This window comes from Vigna angularis, chromosome 7 (genome assembly GCF_016808095.1).
Source record: "Vigna angularis cultivar LongXiaoDou No.4 chromosome 7, ASM1680809v1, whole genome shotgun sequence".
NCBI classification, from domain to species: domain Eukaryota; kingdom Viridiplantae; phylum Streptophyta; class Magnoliopsida; order Fabales; family Fabaceae; genus Vigna; species Vigna angularis.
The window spans coordinates 13,746,323-13,768,808 of record NC_068976.1 but is presented as its reverse complement, the minus strand read 5'-3'; the positions used below and the strand labels follow the sequence as shown (position 1 = coordinate 13,768,808).

General features: G+C 29.5%; 2 protein-coding genes across 4 annotated transcripts; both read right to left on the bottom strand.

Moving 5' to 3' along the window:
• Positions 1–7,140: 7,140 nt before the first annotated feature.
• LOC108337199 (zinc transporter 4, chloroplastic) lies at positions 7,141–11,715 on the bottom strand. 3 transcript variants are annotated; one of them, XM_017573671.2, is made up of 4 exons: positions 11,503–11,715; positions 11,384–11,423; positions 10,168–10,775; positions 7,141–7,810 (listed from the first exon to the last, which is right to left on the bottom strand). In XM_017573671.2, exons 1-4 carry the CDS (start codon positions 11,515–11,517, stop codon positions 7,355–7,357), a joined length of 1,119 nt encoding a protein of 372 aa, XP_017429160.1. In that variant the 5' UTR covers positions 11,518–11,715; the 3' UTR covers positions 7,141–7,354. The 3 variants fall into 3 exon arrangements, with proteins under 3 accessions (XP_017429160.1, XP_017429161.1, XP_052736753.1); XM_017573672.2 differs by having other exon boundaries at positions 10,168–10,772; XM_052880793.1 differs by having other exon boundaries at positions 10,168–10,758.
• Positions 11,716–16,950: 5,235 nt separating this feature from the next.
• On the bottom strand, positions 16,951–22,468 carry LOC108338657 (cytosolic Fe-S cluster assembly factor NBP35). The gene is made up of 5 exons (XM_017575677.2): positions 22,449–22,468; positions 20,743–20,834; positions 19,663–19,735; positions 19,458–19,559; positions 16,951–18,096 (listed from the first exon to the last, which is right to left on the bottom strand). Exons 3-5 carry the CDS (start codon positions 19,697–19,699, stop codon positions 17,168–17,170), a joined length of 1,068 nt encoding a protein of 355 aa, XP_017431166.1. The 5' UTR covers positions 19,700–19,735; positions 20,743–20,834; positions 22,449–22,468; the 3' UTR covers positions 16,951–17,167.
• Positions 22,469–22,486: the final 18 nt, after the last annotated feature.

Below are 22,486 nucleotides of genomic sequence, written 5' to 3'. Positions count from 1 at the left end.
CCTTCATACCAACCCGAGACAAAACATTCTTAGCATATTTCCTTTGACACATAAAGATTCCATGTGAATTCTGCAAGATTTCTATTCTAAGGAAATACTTCATCTACCTTAAATCTGACACATCAAATTCTAACATCATAGAGGTTTTAAAATCATCACACATGCTTTCATCATTTCTAGTGTATATTAAGTCATCAACATACAACCTCACAATTAGAATTTTACCTCCCTTTAATTTTGAAAACAATATGTGTTCACAAAAACATCTCTCAAAGCCATTGTGTAGAAAATATGTCCCTATTTTGTTATGTCATGCTCTTAGTGCTTGTTTGAGCTCAAACAATATCTTTTTTAATTTTGTAAACCTTTTCTTCTTCACCTATCTTCACAAAACCAATTGGTTGTTGTACATATACTTCCTCCTTGAGTTCACCATGCAGAAATGCAATTTTCACATCAAGTTGATAAATACTCCAACCGTGTCGAGCAAATATGGAGAGCAAAGTGCGTATAATGTCCATCTTAGCAATTGGTGCAAACACCTCAATATAGTCCACTCCATAGTGTTGTGCATATCCTTTTGCGACTAGTATTGCTTTAAATTTATCAATTTCTCCATTTTCTTTGAGTTTGGTTTTGTATATCCATTTGACTCCAACTGGTTTCATTCTTATTGGAAAACCTGTTAGCTCCCAAGTTTTGTTCTTCTCTATGGCTTTTATCTCCTTCTTCATTTATCTCTCCATGTCTTACTCTTGACAGCTTCCTCATAAGTCACAGGATCATTTCCTGTCACCATCATCACATTGTCTTCATTATATGGTTCCCTCCTGTACCTCTTAAGCCTTTCATTTATAGTAGCATGAGATGGAAGATAAGGCTCATTAGTATTGCCTACACTCAGAAAGTTTTTGAAATTGCTTTACAGCTTGTTGTTCCAAATTTTCTGCAGCATTTTGCTCATCTTCTGTGGCATCATGCTCATGTGCTTCATTGTCACCCTGGATCAAATTCTCCTGGTCACTTATTCCTTCAATTTTCTCCTCCAACATTTTCCTTCTTCATAAACGACATCTTTGCTAACAATTATCTAACTTTTAATAGGATCAAATAATCTATATGCCTTTGACTTATCACTAACTTCAAGGAGAACACACCTTTTGCTCTTATCATCTAGTTTCACTCATAATTGATTTAGTGTATGGACATAGGTACTTCACTCCATGCTTCTTTAGGAGTTTTATCCTACATTGTTGTTGTGGGACTTCTGTTAAGAATATGAACGCATTACCAGGTTGCTTCTGGTTAAAAGATTTTTGGAATGCATCTTCCTATCAACATGGACAGGACCATATTCATAATGGTTATGTTTTTCCTCTCAACAACTCCATTATGTTGAGGAGTGTAAGTTGTCGTCAATTGGCTTTGTATGCCATGGGTCTTACAAAGCTCTTCAAATGAATTGGAATTAAATTCTCCACCTATGTATGTAGTTAGATAGATGATACTTACTCATGTCTCCTTTTCCACGAGTGATTTGAAGTTTTTAAATATGGAAAAAGTCATTGCCTTGTCATATAGAGAGTATACCCAAGTTTTACTTGAAAAGTCATCAATAAAGCTTAGGAAATACTTCTTATTATCATTTGATGGAGGTTGAGTTGGTTCACACAAATCAGCATGAACAAGTTGTAGTTTTTCTGATGCTCTCCAAAGATTCTTCTTTGACATGGCATTTTGATGTTGTTTTCTAGCCAAGCAGTGTGCACACAAGTCTTGTGGAACTAAAATAGTAGGCAACCCATTTACCATTTGTTTATAAGGAAGTGTTTTAAGCCATTATAGCTTAAATGTCCTAAGCGATTATGTCATAGTTGCAAATCCTTCTCCAATTCAGCTTGGAAGCATTACAGGTCTAGTGGTTGTTAGGATAGACCATGTTGTACTTGTTATTTTGAAGTGTAATGATTAAGCCCTTTTCCTAAAGTTGTCATATACTCAAGAGATTATTTTAGTTCAAAAGAAAAATACACTTAGGGTATCACATGTGTGACACCATTTATCACCATTCGAACTCCCTTTTCCCAGAACAACAATGCGAGTATCATTTCCTAATTTCACCTTGTGATTAAAATTCTCATCCAAATATGAGAATCAATCTTTGTTACCACTCATGTGGTTGTTGCACCCAGAGTCTAAAAATCACTTGTCTTTTTCTTCGTTGAGATCTATGGATGCCATTAACAAGAGTTCACCCTCTTATTCCTCCTTAACTTCAACATAATTTGCATTATTCTCCCACATGGGACACTCATATTGAAAGTTCCCAAGCTTGTGACATTTATAACATTCAACTTCAGCTTTGTTGAATTATTGTCTTCATCTACCTCTACATTAGAAGGATTATCTACCCCTTCCTCTTCCTCTCTCACTTTTCTCATATGTCATGGTTTGCAAAATCTATTATTCCTCTACAACCATCAATATCCTTTGTTAGTGAACTAGTATACTACTATGGAGTTCATCTATGGTCATGACTTCCATGTTGTTAGATTCTTCAATTGAGCATACTACACAATTGAACTTTGTTGTCATAGACCGAAATTTGCAATAATGACATTTTCTAGCATGTTTTCACCATAAGCCTTCATCATACTTTTGGCTATCTTCAAGGTTCAAGCAAAATAGGAATTCATTGATTCTCCCATCTTTATTTGTAGTAATTCAAAGTCTTTGTGCAATGCTTATAGTTGTGTACGTTTAACTCGAGTTGATCCTTGGAATTTCTGCTTTATTGAGTTCCAAATATTTTTTGATGTATCATCATTCAGAATTGTATCTAAAATTTCTCTATCGATAACTTGATAGAGATAATTCTTTATTTTCATATCCCTTAACTTTTGATCTTCCATTAATTTGATTTATACTTTCGATACATTAACCTTTGTGGAAATGTCATGAATGTCGTGCTCCACCAAGTGTCAAAACTTCCTAGATCGAAGAAAGTTTTCCATTAGTTTTGTCCAATAGTCATAATGCCTATAGAATATGAGAATTGTTAGTTGCGTTTACTTACTAGTATTTGTCATGATTGTAGGGTAATTTCTTTGTACTCTCACTTACACTCTATACATGTTTATCTCTTACACACGTTGGTGTATGTCTGTTCTTAGTAGAGTCACTCTCACTTAATTTTCTAATGAGTGTTTTTTGTTAGACCACCTCTAGAGTAATATGTTATTATAAACCATTTATTGAAAAACAATAAATATCTACTAACTGTATGTTCTCACATTAGAAAAAGTGTGTGAAGACAAAATTTGAATGATAAATGAATAAATAAATAGAACAAAAAGTAAAAAAAAATGCTCACTATATTTAATCCGAAATTCCCGAATTACCAAATTCAATTTGAATTACCACATCCCGAAAAACTAACCAAATTACAAAATCTGGTACGAACAATTTTGGGATGTAGCTAAAAGAATATGCAGTGAACAATTTTGGAAGTGTAATTACTATATTTCAAAATTTGGTGTACATTTTTAGATTCGAAAAAACTTACTAAATTTCAAAATCTAGTTACATTTTCCCATATCCAAAAACTGGATTTTAAATTTTAAAATTCAGTAATTACACTCTCTAAGGTATTAGCTGGATTTTATGATCTATTTCACACTACATCTTCAGGATTTGAGTGTTCTTCCGAATTAGAAAATTTAGTTTATTATATGAATATGGTAAGCCAAACCAAATTATGTAATCTAGTAAACCAAAAATGTTACCTAAATTAAGTAATCCGGTTCATTTGCAACCAAAACCCATTTGGTTATTCAACGACAAAGGTTACGGTGAAAGAAGGAGGGTTACTCTTTACACCACCCCACAATACTCCCTGCATCACCATATTTTTTTTAAATTCCAAAACTATCCTTTATATTTTAAAATATCCTACACTCTCACCTCTTTTCTTCAATAGATGTCAACATCCGTTGAAGAAAAAATTCTTCAACGGATGTGTCACATTTGAGTTTTTTTTTTTAGTTTTTTAATTTATTGTATTTTAAATTAATATATAAATATTATTTAATTTTTTTAAAATTATTACTTAATTATCTATAAATTTATTTTATTTTATTTAATAAAACAATTATTATTAATTTAATTTATGTATTATTATTTAAATAATAATTAAAATGTTTTTTATAAATAAATGCATTAAAACGGATGGATGTGGCGACATCCGTTTAAGTTTTTTTTTTAGTTTTTAGTTTTTAGTTTTTTTATTTTAAATTAATATATAAATATTATTTAATTATTTTAAAATTATTACTTAATTATTTATGAATTAATTTTATTTTATTTAATAAAATAATTATTAATTTAATTTATGTATTATTATTTAAATAATAATTAAAATATTTTTATAAATCTATTAAAATGGATGTGTTACATCGGATGTGGCGACATCTGTTGAAGTTTTTTTTTTCTTTTAGTTTTTAATTTTTTAATTTTTTATATTTTAAATTAATATATAAATATTATTTAATATTTTTAAAATTATTAATTAATTATTTATAAATTAATTTTATTTTATTTAATAAAATAATTATTAATTTAATTTATGTATTATTATTTAAATAATAAATAAAATATTTTTTAAAATCCTATTAAATGGATGTACCACATCTGTTGAAATTTTTTTTTTTTTTAAATAAAAACAATAAACTAAAATATAAAATATGTAAAACGGATGTTGACATCTGTTTTATAGTAAAAGCAAATTATGTATGAGGTGATGCAGATAACAGTTGGTGGTGGTGGAGGGAGTAACTCTCTAATAGAAGAAGCGTTTGAGTTTCGGGGGATGAAGGAAGTTCAGTTTGGGAGAGAGAGGAAGAAAAAGACAGTTTTATTTAATATAATAAGAGGAGGGTAAAATGGAAATCACATGAAAAATTTGAAGGTGCAGGAAGAAACCCCATTGTTAGAAAACTTAAGCCCAATAACTACTACAGATTAAAAATACGAAAATTGGGTCATGAACCTTGGATCTACATAAGCGTCAAATAAATTGGTGTTACCCTATTTTAAAAAGTAAACAAATAATAGTTTTAAATTAATATATATATATATATATATATACATTTTAATTTAATTAATTTTAATTTTAGGTATAATTATTTCATATATAAATTATAATATATATTTAAAAAATATTTAAAAATATAATTATTACTTTATAAATAGATTAAATCTTAATCTTATTTATATATCGATTTTACTTAAATCTATTTAAAGCACAAATCAAACTATGATGGTCCCAGTTAAATTAAATCATAATCTATTTTCACCTATTTTGTTAACTTTTTAAAATCCAATTTAACTGTTATAAACTCTTTATAATTAAACTATGCAAATTTCTGAATTAACAAGTCTATATTTAATCAATATGGCGTGAATGAATGCACCTTGCGTGATTAAAGCATGATTTATCATCATATATCAATTTCTTTCCTCTCCATTGGCACTGCTTTTAATGGAGAATACTCCAAACTCTACACAAGAAGAAGTTAAAGCCAGAAAGCTTCAAGAGATTTCAGATGAACTTGACAAGGAAGAAGAACCTGAGAAGTTTTGTTTGGAAGAAGAGAAGGTAGAAGAGATGATGCAAGAGTTGTACAAAGAGATAACATTCAATCATGAAGCCAAGAATGAGAGCTGTGGAGAGTTGATTTCGGATTCAAAATCATCTACCATGGCAGGGATGAAGGTGGTTAGTTCCAGTAGAAAGTTTGCAGAAACAAGAAACAGGTTGGCTACAGTGGCTATGACTGAGAAAGGAGATAGCATCAAAACATTATTTAGAATTAGAGAAGAGAAGAATGAGAGGAGAAAAAAGTTGTTTAATGATGAGGATCATTTAGATTGTGAATGGGTAGGAAGAATCCTTCAAAACTGGTGGTTTTGATTGAATCTTGGGTTTAAGTATACAAAGTAATTTTTCTTCCTTCTCATATTTTATGAATAATGATAATACATTTTAATTAAGAAGAGAAATATTATAAATAATTTTTTTTTATCACTGTTATTAGGTGAAATTTAGTGAGTGCAATTGAAAATGATTAATTGATTTGTTTAGTGTGTAATTGAGGTCCAAAAGTAACTCGGAAGTTGAAGTTGATCGTGCAAATAAGTGAATAAAGACACTAATTATTTTTTAGACAAAGAAATTAAGGAATTGATTTCTTTTGTCAAATACATCCAACATTGACAATGTACGGGTAATCAACTGATTTGTAGTGAATTATTAGATTTTGGAAAGAAAAAAATTTTGAATTTTAAGGATTATTTTTTTTATACATATTGTTAATCAATTAAAGTCTAATATGGATATGACTTTTAAAATATTTTTATGTAAATTACAAATTTATCCATGATTTTTTTTACATTTTGCTAAAAAAGTCTTCAGATATTAAATATTTAGAATTCTGGGCCAATCCTTAAATTGCATATGATTTATTTCTTAATTGTACTACCGATGAATATGTTTAATTTAATTACAATAAAAGAAATAGTACGCATACAAAACCGAGAATTAGAACAGAATAATGAATTTTCTAAACTCTAGAGATTAAATGGTATAAAAAAATAAGACGACTAAAATCACAAAAAAACAAATTGAAAGTACCATGATTGCATTTAAATTTTGTTAATGTTCTATAAGAGATTATGAAACAAAAATATATATGAAAAGAATATTAACAATTTTTAGACAAGAAAGTAAACATATATCTTTGATGAATTTTGTTATGGTACACTCACGCATTGTTGGTGAGTGACACAAGAATAACTTTTTACAAGAACTTTTACCTTGCATCGGAACACTACTATAATTATTGCCTGCTAATACACTTTGCCAGAAGCAAAAAGGACATCAAACGAGATTAAGAAATAAATTTTAATTAATTAGTTAATGTAACAATACTATTTGATAAAATGGCATTAAATAAAATCGTAAATACTGACGTTCCAAATGTGAACTTAAAGCAAACAACTTTCATATTAAATAAATAGTATTGACCATACCTTATTCTGATGGAGGCCTGACATCAGTATTAAATAAGTGCAGTTGCATGCTTTAAATTAAAATTGTGACATACATTTTGAGTGGGGTCACAATTAGAACAACACATGATGTAATGTTACAATTGTCAACACACCCTTTTTAGCAATCTATATATTTTTCTTGAGATATAATTAGTTATAGATAGGTATATGAGAACAATAAAAACAATAAAGCTATACAAGGATATTACCTGAAAGATAATTTACAAGATTGAAAAGTATCAGATCATGCCCAAATTGCGAGGGAAGACATCAAGCCAGCTCCAAGGAAAAGCAAGCAGTAACATGTAATCTGAAGCCTAAAGTTGCAATGCATCTTCTTGCTAAGAAAATCTGCGGCTATTAAGTCCACTAAAGCCATGTACATTAAAATCCCAGCTGAGAAAGAGTCCAAGATGCCTTCAGTGATGAGTGCTCCTGGACTGTAAGGGTTAAAAACTGAAGCAATACTAGCCCCAATGGCAACACCTAGGGGCGTTGTTAGTGCAAAAAAACATGACATAATTGTTGCTGACAAGGTCTTGAATTGGGCTTGGGCGATGCATCCACCAAGTGCAAATCCTTCGAAGAACTGATGGAACGATAATGCAACAATTAGGGGTCTCATGGTACAAGGGCTTTGCGAAACTCCTAGAGATAGCCCAATTATCATCGAATGAGATACAATCCCAAGCTCCAATACCTAGATACAAGCTGGACGTCAGAAATTTGAATAATTTGTTAATTCTTATTATTATTAATCAACATCAAACTTAAGCAATTTTCATGCACCCTTTATTCCAGAAGTTTTAGAAAAACCATAGTATTTTACTAGCAGACACTACTACTTCTTTACATCGTTACAAACTACAAAACTTTTAAGTCAGGGTCATTAAATAAAAATAAAAAGTAAACCACAAAATTTTGTTGGGGTATTTTTTTAACAATTGAAGTTAATGATAGTGGGTATTAAGATAAAGTGAACATCGAGTATCTCTCATAATAAATTAAAAAGAATTAATGAAAATATAATTTATACTCTACATCCTACCATATTAGATAAAATTGTTTAATTTTGTAATAGTTATCTGAAAAGCCATATATTGGTTATTATTATTGTCTAATTGACAGCTTAAAAATTAAACTTTAGAGAAAAAATATTTTTTCAATTCTTTTTGATGTAAGGTTGGAGGTGGTAGGGAAGAGAGAACAATGGCATATGCAATGGGTGATACGAGAAAGAAAAGGATCATATAAAGAGAAGTGTTAGATGATTTCATAAGTGTAAAGAGTAAGGTATAAAAAAAAATATTATACTAAAAATATGAGCAGACATTATAAAGGGAAGTGTAAAACGGTTTAGACATCATAGTAAAACGGAGTGAAAAGGTAGATGAATGAGTTTATTTCAAACCTTCAAACCAAATTAGTTCAGCTAAACAATAATTGATTCCATTGTCAGGTCCACTCATCCATCCATTTTTGTACTCAAAAAGTAAACAAAAACTGGTGGACGTACTTTAGGACTCGATACACTTATAGACCAAGCAACCCAAAATGATTCTTCTACGCAATGTCCAACGAATGATTTGTAACCATTGAATTACTGTGCTTCAATTTTATTTTATTTTTGACGAAAATGTACGGAATATATTCTTTAAAACATTTTTAAGATATATTTTATTAGTTAAAATTTATTAAACTTACAACTTTTCTTTAGTCTAACTTTACTAAATATTCTTCAATTTTATAACAATAATCTTAACCAATAATAAATATTTCCTGGAAAAGTGTGTTTCTAGAACCTTATTTATAATTAAAAATAATTTCATGTGGTTTCACGGTGAATTTTTGGGTGAGTTTGTTTGATTTTTTTTATAAAATACAATTTTTTTTAATAGCAAAATCACTATTATATATTTAATATGTTTGTTTCAATTAAGAAAAAAATAGAAACAAAATATATTAAAAACATTTATTACATCACTTGAAGATATATTCAGATACACTAAAAGGAAAATTTAATTACAAAAACGTCTTTTATAATTGTAACCATACATAATAATCACTTATTAATAATAATTTCTTCTTAAAAAAAAATATTTTTAAGCTTAAAAGTGCCTGCGTTAACTGAAAATAAAAATCTAATTTCCTACCAGTGTGAAAATAAATTCTTAATATACAAATTTTAATTTATCACAAAAAGTATTTTATTTTTTCACTCCTTTCAAGTTTCTTTTTTACCAAAAACAATCAATTTAAAATTAAAACTTTTAAATCTAATTAAATCACATTGATAACATACTTTTTAATGAGTAGTATTAGCATCAATATTCTATAGCAGAGATTCATGACAGTGGCACACTCCTCTACAAAACAAATTTAATTTAAAATGATAAAATCAGGTGTAAGAACTACTAAATAAGAAGTTGTACTTACAATTTTAGTGATTCTCAATATATTTTTTCTGATAATAAATAGGGAAAAAGAAGGTATATAATATCTAATACTTATCTTTTTCTTAATCGTATTCAATTATATATAGTATGATGTATAAAAATATTATTAATACTATAATACTTAGTTGAGAGTGTTATCTAATATTTGTTCCGCTTTAAATATCTTTAAATTCGTAAAATAAATTTATTCAAAATCACGTTTACCATCCCCTAATTTAATTTTGAAGTACCAAGCTATTTTTGTGCTATAATAGTAATGAAGGAAAGCAAGTAAATTTCCAAAAGAAAAACAATTTGAAACAACAGTACATCATATGATCGGACAAGTAACAAATATTCAGAAAAAAACAAAACTGAAACACGACCAGTTAGTATTTTTAATTTTCCTGAAATCACACAAATTTAAAAGGCAAAACGTTACCACCATATTTTATAACACACGGCTTTTAAAATATACCCTCTATTACTACTTAAAATTTAATAAAAAATACATTTCTTTTGTAAATTGTATTTCTTATTTAAGAAATTTCTCATTATATTTAAGTTTTAGTAAATTTTAACCAATATTACTTAAGCAAACAAACAAGGAATACTAAATTACCTGTGAGACCACGACGTGCCGAACCGTACTTTCCACATCATCACGGTGATGCGAGTGGGAGTGTGTTCGCTGCACCGCGTGACTTCCCTCTCCTCCAACATCCTTAACCTCCACTATTCCCGTTTCCAACAGCGCCTCCTCGTAACTCCCACACTCAACAACCTTCGCACACTCCACGCGCCCACGTCGCTCCTTCCGCTCATAGTACGCAGTCGCCATAAAGTCAACGAGGAGAGTGCAGAGCGCGGAAACCATGGCGAAGAAACCGGTGAAAGGAAACTTCGCCCACGCGCTCCAGTACGTTCTCAGACACGGGTCTCCTAGCGCCTCCCACGAATCCCTTAGCATGTGCACAAACCCCGTGGCCAGAATCACCCCCGCCGCGAACGCCCTCGCCGCCGCGAAGACATCTCCATCCGGCCGAAGCAACCGCCGCGACTTCCCCGCCAGCGGAATCGCGACCCCTCCAAATCCGGCCAACAAAATCGACGCCATCGCCACGAATTTCAACACCAACGCCGCTGACTCGTCGCGACATTGCTCCAACTCCGTGCTTTTGCAACTGGAACTCGTAACCGACTCGCCTAGAGACTGCAAAACCGATTCTGCTTCAAGAAAAACAACACAAACAAATAGCCGAATTACAACCGCTAATTAGACTCGTTTTTTCTTTCAAAATCATATACATCTCCGCATAAGACAATAAAGTTCAAACGGATCAAAATTACAAAATAAGAGTATTCATCACACCATCCAACAATAAAAACAATATTTAACACACGTATACAAACAAAGTTCAAATTCAATTCAAAACTAAATTTACATCACAAAAATATTATTTATACGAACTAGTTCACTTTCAATTCAAAATTGAGAACAGTAATTAAATTAGAATAATCTCATATTATATATATACACACATATATATGCACTGGTTGATATGTGATATGTTCCTGCTTAATTCAGTCGTTAGTATCAGCGCATGAATCCATTTAATTTGTGAAATGAAGTAGCGGTTGATTTAATTGAGGCATTAGCAAGTAAAATCAGAGACGGTTATAGTTTTAGGTTAATTTATTAAAGATTTTGGTGCATTAAGAGGAGGAAAGTGTAATTTGTGGTTTTAATTGCAGGAATTGAAGCAGAATGAGCTGTGGTGAAAATTAAGGCGTGAAGAAGATGAAAATAGGTTGGAAGATTGACGGAAGAGGAATACCTGAGATGACGTGGTGGAGGCGCGGGAGGGAGAAGAGATCCTGAAAAAGAAGAAGGGAAGGACGATGGATAAGAAAAAAAAAACTGTTAGAAGTCGAAAAGAGAGAATGAAGAAGAAACCTGAATCAGAAACATGGAGAAAGGATAGCTTCTGTGAAATTTAATCTGTTATGTGAGTTTTCTTTTGGGGAAATTAGAAATAAGAAGATGATGACTTTGTTGGAGCCAGCGGGCACGTGCGGTGCGTGCGAACTGTGGTGGGAATACTGAAATTAAATGAAGTGAGAGTGAACGTCGTCGGCGTTGGGAAGAAACAGACTTCTCAACTGACTATCGTGCTAGCATTTCAACGGAATAAAGACATTCCTTTTAAACTCGAAATACAATTAACAAATTATAATAGGTATAATTTTATTTATATTTTAGTTTATAACTACTTTTTTTTACTTTATTTTGCTGTTACGTTAGTTTTGAACTTTTGACAGGGAATTTGGTTTTATTGAATTATTTAGGTAAAATTTGAATCTTAAGGAGTTATAATTTATTAATTAAATTCCAACATTAATTAAATCAAGATGATCTTATGTCCAGCCTTTTCAACTGTTTTGGATAATTAATTAAGAATAAAATAAATGGACCACAGTTTTGTAAACATTTTATACCTTTATAGAAGGGTTTTGTAGGCATGCATAATTTGTAGGCCCACAGGCTATGTAGGCATATTAATATGTAGCTTTAGGTTATACTTATATTATGTACCTGCTTGTCAAACCAACCGATATTATCACGTACGTGATATACTGGGATTTAAAAAAAAGTAGAATATATTTATAAAATAAATTTATATTAATAAAATAATAATTAAAATTTAATATAAATATTTTATTTTATAAATTTAAATAATAATATGTTTATTGTGAAATATATTTAAGTTGTTTATATATTCTTTTAATAAAAAATATTTTATCATATAACTGTTTTAGATAATAAATGATAACTGAATTAATAAAATATTTAGGTAAATTTAAATAAAGGGAAAATTCATAATTTGACATATTATTAAATATTTTATTTCAACACATAAAGATAAATTTGTTTTGCAAATTTAATAATAAATTAAAAAAGTGTAATTGTAACAGTTAAATGACTCTAATTGTGAGACCAAAAATAAAGTATTAGATGTAATTTAAATAATATTTCATTATTTTAATTTTAAAATATCAAAATAATATAAATGAATTTTCTATTAAAGAGTTTTATTATCTAAAATACTTCGTCTTTCTAAAACTCTTTTCTTTTCAAGATTATTTTTGTTTTATCTTCAAAAATTATAATTTCCTAGATAAGATTTTCAATTTTAGCCCATCAATTTAAGCTAAGTTTCTATTATTCTTTTTAAAATTAGGTGTTTTGCATGTAAGAGTTTTCTCTAGTTTGAGTTTTCTCTGTTAATCTGAAGTTTGAGTCTTCTTTGTTAATATGATGTTTGAGTCTTCTCTAAGATTATATGTTGATCAATAATATTAAGGTATGTTTGGATCAAATTGATGTGATTTGTAGAAGCAAATAGAGATTTGGGAGCTGTAAAAGAGATTCTAGAGTTGTATATGTCGAAGGTCAAACAAGTAAGGGAAACTAGTATTATTAATTTTTAACTAATAGACAAGTCTAAAATAATATTTGTATGATGGTATGGTAGTTGATTTGGTGAAATTTAATTGAATTGTGAAATTGGGTATGTTGGGTTGCTTGTATATGTGATATGTTAAACTAAAACTCATGAATGTTTGTGTGTAGATGGTTTGCTGATGTGAGAATTGATTTCTGATGAATTTGAGAATGTCTGATTGGTTATTCTGAGTTATAAATTTGTTGTAGAACCTTGATGTGATAAGAAAATAGAAAAATGGTGTGTTTTTTGTCTAAAGTGGGGGTTTTGATAGGTCAAATTCTAGAGAAATGGTTTTTGAGGTAAGTTCAAAGTTTGGAGACTGTTTTTAAGTCATTTAGGAGTTGGTTGACTTCTAAGTTTGTAGAAAAATTTAGCTTGCATATAGTGAAAATTGTTATATGAGTTTTTGGATAGTTGGTTTGGTTTAATGAACTCAATTCATGTTCAAATGAGCAAAATTCTATTCAATATGAGTTATAAACGTGTGTTACTAATCAATTTTGGTGCTAAGAATACCAATTTGGTTATTTGAACAGGTATAGAAGGCATCCAAATCAAGTTTTAGAGTTGTTGTCATTCGATATAGGGCCTTGTAGGGTGTTGAGCGCTATAAAATGTGAGAGCTACTGAGTCTTAAGACATTGAGCACCAAGAAGTTAGAGAGCTCTCTAACTGTATACGATGAGCGGTGGAATTGGGCTCTGAGCGCCACTTTTCCACTATAGCCCTGGACCTCTTTTTCCTTTTAATTCGCTAGGCGAGAGACCCTCTTGCTGAACGCAAAAGCTAGGTCGTTGGGCGCCAGAACATAGCGCTAGGCACTAACATTCTTCTGGTTTGTCATTTCATTTTAAAAGCTTCCTAATATATGTATTGTTTGAATTGGTTTAAAGTACATATATTTTGATATCTACTAATGCTTCTGAAATGGTATAATTATGTTATGAGAATGAAAGATATGTGTTATGAGAAGAATCTCAAGGAGAGAATCTATATTTAGGTAAGTTGTGATGAATGCTTGATAGTGAGATTTTTAAAAGGAGGTATCCTGATATTCTACTAATCATTCAACTCATGTAGAGATGAATGAGGTGACAGAATAATGGCAGGAGGTTTTTACCCTAAACTTTTGAATCTTAGGAGTAGAAGATTAACCTCATGAGTAGTAGATCAAGTTACCCTTGTTTATAACTCGCAAAGTATAAATACTACCTTGGGTGCACACATTCATTGAAGTCTATGTCAAAGCATCATATCTGAATAATTGAGTCTATAGATAAATATTGTATAATTATATGTTTCTATAAAATGGTGTGTATGTTGATTTAAGATTTGATATGTTAAGTTATAAGATGTTAATTTCTTTGTATATTTGTTTACCTTGCTTTGTTTTTTTTGTGTGTGTTTTATTTAAATCTTTTATAATGATCACCATTTGATGTAAACAGAGAATATTATAGGAGACAACATAACTTTGATAGAGCCATAAGATACAATTGAGTGACATACGAAACAACATTATTTTTATATATATTATATATATATATATATAAATTATATTATATTGATATAATTATTATTTTGGATAACTACAATAATATTTTATATATTTTTTCTTATCTATATCCGTTCTGTTTTATCATATTATATAATATTTTATTTAGTAAATTTATTTTATTATTAATTGTTATATTTTAAGGTTTTTTTAGAAAAAAAGAAAAATCTTAAATTATAATTGAATGGAGTACACATATTTTATGAAATTAATTTAATCTCGTTGCATTAATTAGAACCGATTAAAACAACTTGTGTATTTCACTTTGAAACATTAACAAAAATGTATATAAAATAAAAGTGATGTATCTTTTTTACTTTTACTTAAGAAATAGCTATAGGTGACCATGTGTGAAAAAAGAGAAAAGATAAAGTTTAATTTTAGAAAGTGATTGAAGTTAGATTTTATTCATTCTTATTGTAAAACACAAATACATAGAGATGTCTTATTTAAATCCTAAATAGGAAAGAATGAAATATATTTTTAGTTTACATATTTTGTCATTAGTGTCTTGCTTCTAATGATGATAGTATGAAAATAACATTTTTATTCAAATCATTGATTTTTTGTTCCATTACAAAAATCATTTCTTTTATCAATGTTGTGAAACATAATCTCAACTATTCACCTTAACTTTATTAACAATGTGTGTTTATTGAACTATAATCGATAATCTGGTGAAATATCATGTATAAAAAATTTATGAGAAAAAATTTATTGATATAATTATTTAATAAGATGTAATTATTTAATAATTTACTGATTATTACATCTATTTTCTAGGAAACATATGAACTTTGAAATTTTATAGTTTGTGTTTTTGGGAAAATATAATGTAGAAAAATACAGGTATTTTAATGATAATAATAGAAATAATATTTGAACAAAATACAATTAAATAAAATAAAGTAATGAAACTGATTCAAGTTATTTGATAAAATTAATTGATTAATTGATGAATTTTTAATAATTCATATAATTAATAGTTGTAAATGTGTGAACTTATTTTGTTTTAAATAATTTAAATTCATAAACTCCAATTGAAATTAAAAACGCATGGACTAAAAATATTCATTTATATTAAAGAAATTCAAAATAATTAATAGAATTAATTGATTAATAGATAAAATATCTTAAAAAAACAATTGATATGATTATTGATTAATCAACTTAAAAAACTTTAAACGATTTCAGTTAGAAAAGTTTAACAAAAAAATTTCCTATGCATGCAAACCCAACATACTTGAAATATTTTAAAGATTCTTTTTTTCCATAATTCATAAAAAAATCACATACAAATGTAAAGTTTCACCTTACATAATTTTAATAAGCTAAATCTTATAACATTTATCATTTAAAGCAAAACATTTTTTTGCACTATAAAGGTGTTACTTAATGAATAATATAGTGAGTTTTATAAAATATTAAGCATTGCTAAACATCACCATTGTTAAAATAAAGAATTTTAATTTTTCTTTCTAATTTATTTAGTACCTCAAAATTATATAATAAAGTGGCTTCTAATTAGACTACTTAACATTGGTAATAACAACATATCACATATCCATACTTCTGAAATAATTAAAGAAAAAATACCACATATTGTAATAGTTAAAGAAAAAATACCACATATTTTATAAAAAGATAAAAACATAACACTTAACTTAAAAAAAAATCACAAATATATCATTTACCAACGAAAGTACTATGTCTAAAAATAGCAATCATATTACACTAAAAATTAACTTTGTAATCTTCTTCTACAATAAAAAAGTAACTATGTGATACTTTTTTTAAAATTCAAAAACATGAAAAACTCAGTTTAAAAAAATTCATAGTACATGCGTTTGTTTTCTAATATAAAAGATTTTTTTATTAATATAGACATGAACTTTAATACTAGACTCCATAAACTAATAGTTTGAATTAAAAAACCAAAATCTAAAAGCCAATGTAATAATTTTCAAAATGTTTGTTTGATGTTAAACTAAAAACATGTTTAGACAAATTTCTCTAAAAAAAATTAAAAGATAAAAAAATCTCTATAAATTAAACTTGATTTTCATAAAAATTAATATATAAAAGTTTTTTCATATAATCTTTATTACATTTTAACTTTTAATTGGTACATAAACTAAAATTAATTTACAATAAAAAAAAATCAATTCATACTTTTATAGAAATTCTTATAAATCAGTTTGTCCACTCAACTTGGCATTATTCAAATGCAACTCAAACAACGACTAATCGATTGCATAGCTATAAAATCCAATGTATTTAAGAAATATACTCTAAAAAATCAATAACAAAAAAATAAAAAACATTGCATACAGACTATAACTTACGAGGTCAATACAAACGTGAAAACTTATTTCATTGTAATATTATCTGTTACTACATTAAGCCCAGAAAGCCTATACTTCACATCCCAAAACGTCTCAAACACAAATCATATAAGCTTTTACATTCCTTAAAATATCAAGGAATGTTTTCTGTGCTAAGAGTTCATAGATAAAATTAGATTTTGATTTACAAAGATCACCATAAATCAATATCTCCTAAGCTCCATTACTCAATAACATTAACCATCCATTATTTTCAATCAACTCCTCTATAATCTTCTTTAATGCCGGAGCACTAACAACACAATCTTTATTAGCAAAGCAGGATGTACCTTCTTCAGCTGCCTTACAAAGCTGTGGATCTAAAGGAACTTTACCAAGAAAGGGTACCCCCATTTCATTGCACATTTTCACTGCTCCCCCGCCCCTGCTATCAAATACTTCAGTGCAAGCAATCAAATTCAGCATTTCTGGTGCTTTTTCTTTCATATATTCCCAAACCCACTGTGTAACATCTTTCTGCTCCCCGTTATCAGACATTCTCATAAACTTGAAATCTGTGATGGGCTGGCACAGACTACTCATATTCTCTACAACCCCAAGAACTTTCACGCCAACTTTCTTGCAAAAATTCACTTCTTTTCTCACATCAATTAGAGAGACTTGTTGAGGTGTTGTCACTATGATTGCTCCATCTACTCCAGTGGCATCAAGGCATTGAACAATGGAAATGTGCTCATCTGAGGTTCCTGGTGGAGCATCCACGATTAGGAAATCAAGTTCACCCCAGTACACATCTTTTAGAAACTGCTTGATAAGTCCATTTTTGCGTGGGCCTCTCCATATAACAGCTTCATCGGGGTTGGGAAGCATGAACCCAATTGACATGACCCCAAGGTTGGACTCCACATACACAGGAGACCAGCCAAGGTTGCTCTGGTGTATCTCTTGACCTTCTAGGCCAAGCATCTTCGGAATACTTGGACCACAAATATCAACATCAAGAAGACCCACTTGAAAATCCCTTGCTGCTAAAGCAAATGCCAGCTGGGCAGAGAACGTGCTCTTACCAACTCCTCCCTTTCCCGACAAGACCAATATCTTGTGTTTCACAGTAGCCATTCTTTCTGCAATGGCAACCAGATCTGCAAAAACAGTGGTAGAAGGACCATTTTTTTCAAAAATGAAGGCAATTCAATTCCAAAACATTTTTAGTTATAAAATGTTTTTAAATGCCCTATCCAAACACAACCCAAGAGTACTACAGAAAATACAAAACAGCAAGGGAGCACATGTTCTAGCCATTAAGAAAAAATGCTTTATCACTGTAAACCATCAAATGAAGGGAAAATAAGAGCGAGAAAAAAATGCGGTATATAAAACCTGTTCAGCACTTTTTTTCTGTCCAGTCCGCTCAAGTTAATATCTTGTGAGGACCCAATGATATCAAAACCTGTTAAGCACTTTTTTTCTTCTCTGTTTGTGTTGCATTGTAAATTTTATTATTTTGCTTTTTAACTGTGACAGGCCTAATTGTGTTTGCTAAATAGCTAGCTTAACCATTTTGGTAGGGGTCTCGCATTCCATATGAAGCTTATTATCATGTCAATTAGTGTCCTTAATTAAGAATAATTTATGCCTAAACTTAAATGATATTCAACACATAAGGTTGATCAGAATATATGTTTTAGACTTCTACAAGATTATATGAAGGAACTGACTACTTAGTGCTATGTTAGCTTTTACAGTATAAAAAGTTACAGCTACAACAAGACACAACACTAAGAACTACAAATCCAGAAATTGAAAAATTGAATATGAAAAGGTTGGCACTGAAGCTCAAAAAGCATTTTATGTTGATAGGTCACATTGAAATAACAAACACTAACGCAGGTTTTAAAACGGACAAGACTGAACAAAGAGAATGAGATATCAACAAATTTCAGGAAACAATATTCTAAAATCCCTATGCATCAGAATCAAATCAATATTACGGAATGGACTCTATTAATTTGAATAAGACAATCAGAAAAGAAGTTTATTTGAAGCTAAACTATACTTAATTACTCCTAACTACATCCATAATTCGCATTTAAAACCTACAAAGAGTATAACCACAATCAATAGTCCACAGAGTTAACAACCAGTTAGATTAAACAATAAGTAAACTAAGCAAAACAATGACACCTCGAATGTTTCCCCAGTCCTTGTTTAAAATTTCTTCACATAACAATGGCATCCAAAAAAATCCTACATCCCTGACAAGGGTATGACTGAAGGAAGAGATTCAATCCATAAAGCAGTGATAACAAAGCCTAGGGGAAAATCATCTACTAGCCATGTAAACTAAACAAGATGAGTGATAACAAAACCTAGGGGGAAATCATATACAAGCAATGTATATACTAAAGAACCTAGAACATGCTTCCATAAATAAATCATGTCGTTGTTTAGAAATTGATAGTCGCTGGAAAGAAGTATAAAAGAATAAGATAAAGAAGAGTACCAGGGTCAGGTCCTTTGGGAGCAGTGGCACAAATTTGCTGATTTGGGCACCCTTCACATGCATCAGATTTTCCAGCAGATTCAGACTGAGGGCCTGGACAATCTGTAAATGACACAATACAAAATACAAAATAATGATGTTCATATGTATATATAAAATTACAAAAGTGAAAATCAAGAAACAAAAAGGAAATGCATATACATACGCTCGTTGGCATTCTCAGGGATGTCTCCGTTCTCCATTGAAACTCTTCACGTTAGTTGAAGAAAAAGGTATAACTATTTAAAGGAAGGAAAGTATGTCACAATTAAGATAAGTTCATGGTGTATGTGTTTTGTTGCAAACAACAAACTTGCAGTGAGGCAAAGAATAAGGTTGTAAAATAAAAAGGCAGATCAAAGTCAAACAAAACAAGTTTGTCAAACCAGAGTTTTGAAATAGTGAAACTGCCTCTGAATTAATTTGGCATTCTAGTCAAGTCAGGGGACCTTTTCGACTGTAGAGGCAATTCAGATGAGTTAGGACTAAGATTAGTCATCCCCAAAGCAGCAGAAAGGATGGGCTCTAGGATGATGTGATATTTCAATGCCATGTGCCTGTGCTTTAGGGTTATTCATTTGAAAATTCCGAGGAATTTAAAATACCAGCAAGCTGAATTGTTAAGAGATGAATACCTCTATTTGTAAGAAAATTCATTCACATAAATTATTTAGATTTATTTCATTACAAAATTTAACAAAGTAGCAAAGCTTCTATATGGATAGAAAATTTCAAAATTCCAAGGAATTTAAAATGCAGAAAAAAAGATAACATCTAGAAATGCAAGGGGCGAACACTATCCCCCAAGGCAAACGCCTAACAATGTTGTCACCTAATTTCCATTGACCCCTTTGCTACTCTCTCCCATGTCCTGTAAACACGTCCTCCATGGACAATGATCACAGTACATCTCCTCTCGGTTGAGATATATACTAAACGCACACGTATTTCGCAATTATTAGGTTTATGTTTATCCCAATGAAAGAAAACCCTAAAAACTACTGTTAAAGTGCATAAGGTTGCACCAACTGACTCCTGAATTAAACACAGTTTTCCGGTACTATTAGGGAAGGGGTGTCAGTGAAAGAACATTTTCTACAATGAATCTAGTAGTCCAATCAGTTGAAGAAACATTCTCTGGAAAGCTAAAGCAGAAACAGAGTGAAAAGGTATACAGTGAAATTGATAGATAAAACGGCGCACAAAGCAAAAAAACAAACATTCTGAGAAGTCTAGATTGGAAAACCTGATATCGCGGCACGTCGGGGGCGACAAAGAGTACGGCGGTGGAATATATTTGATTGCAAGTCTTCGGAAGGGTTTGGGATCGCAAGTTCCCTTTCGTAACAACACCAATATTTCTTGTTAGATTGGTTTAAAATATATTTGATTTTTTGTTCAATTCAAACTCAACTTGGAATCAAACACCACACAAAAATTTAAAATCACACAATTGTGTTTTGAATTTTTATTTCTTATAAAATAACTGATATTTAGTTTTTGCTCTGCACAAAATAAATGGGTAAATATTTAAAAATCATAGTAAATTAATAACTTTCAAGTATATATATATATATATAAATTTATATCTATGATTAATAATATTTTAAAATATAAATAATTTCTACATTAAATATGATATAATACTTTTTGTAATTATTTATGTATACAAGTGAAATTGAAAATAGAATTAAATATATTAAAATTTATTGAAAGAGATCAAATGCTACCAAAAATCCTAAAAGTATTATCATCGAAAAAGAGCTCCTATAAACGCGGGATGGAAATTACAAATATTTTTCTTAAGATATTTATTGTAATTTATATGTATATATAATGTAATGTATATACTAAAAGTTAAAAAGTAAGTTTAATAAATATATACATTACGAAAAACAAAAGGGTGAAAGTAAGCAAGAAAATATAAAAACGAAAAACTTTAAAAATGTCCCAAAAAATGTTCAATTTAAAAATAAAACTATAGAATGACTTACTATCACAAAAGTAACTTTTTATGTTTTTATGTTTATTGTTTAAAAATAAAAAATTAAAATATTATACATCTACGATTCAACATGATAATTAAGAGTTTTAAATATTATTATAAAAATTTTCATAATATGCAATTTTGATTTAAAATAAAGAAATTGGTCTATATGTGAAAAATATAAAATAACAAATAGTAAAAATATTGTGAGTATAAAAGTTGAAATAAGAGTTAAAATAAAAGAAGCTGAACCCAAAAGATATAAAACAATGGGTAAGATAGTAAAATACAGTGTAAAAGAAATAAAGGGAATTAGGCTTAATATAAGGATGGAAATGGGAGTGTAAAATAGTAGACTGGGGTGCTTCTTCTTGCATCCCTCGTTTTTCTTCCTGCACCCCAAAATTCTAAAATTCCTCCATTCTGTTAAGCTAATGGGCTTATATAGGAGTAAGAACATTTACATTTTACAGCGTGATTCTAGGATTTTAAAAATATGTATAAAAGAATCGCCACGTGAGAGAGAAGAGAATATAAAAATGGTATGAAGTTCCGAACTTATGTAACTCCTTTTCAAAAGGGAACAATTTTAAATTTGCATTCAACAGGGTTAACTCTTGTCTACACATTGGATTATGAAGAAGAACTTCAGGAAAAACAAAATGGTGGTGATTCCAATACTTTATCTATATCTATTATTATAAGTGTTATTATTATCAATGTTGATTACCAAAACATTAGATCATGACCATGACTGTCAAGACGAACAAATTTATGGTAATCCATACAGCTTTACCCTATTGATTACATTATTTATGGTAATAACATATAAACAAAAGATAAAAGATAAAATATCCAGCCATTAGTTTCTTCTTATATTATTATTATAATTTAATTATTTAATATATAATTGTATATTTTTTAAATTATTTATTCAATCAATTTATGATTAAAATGACATTCACCTCTACAATTAAGATAATGTTCCTATGCCACCAACACG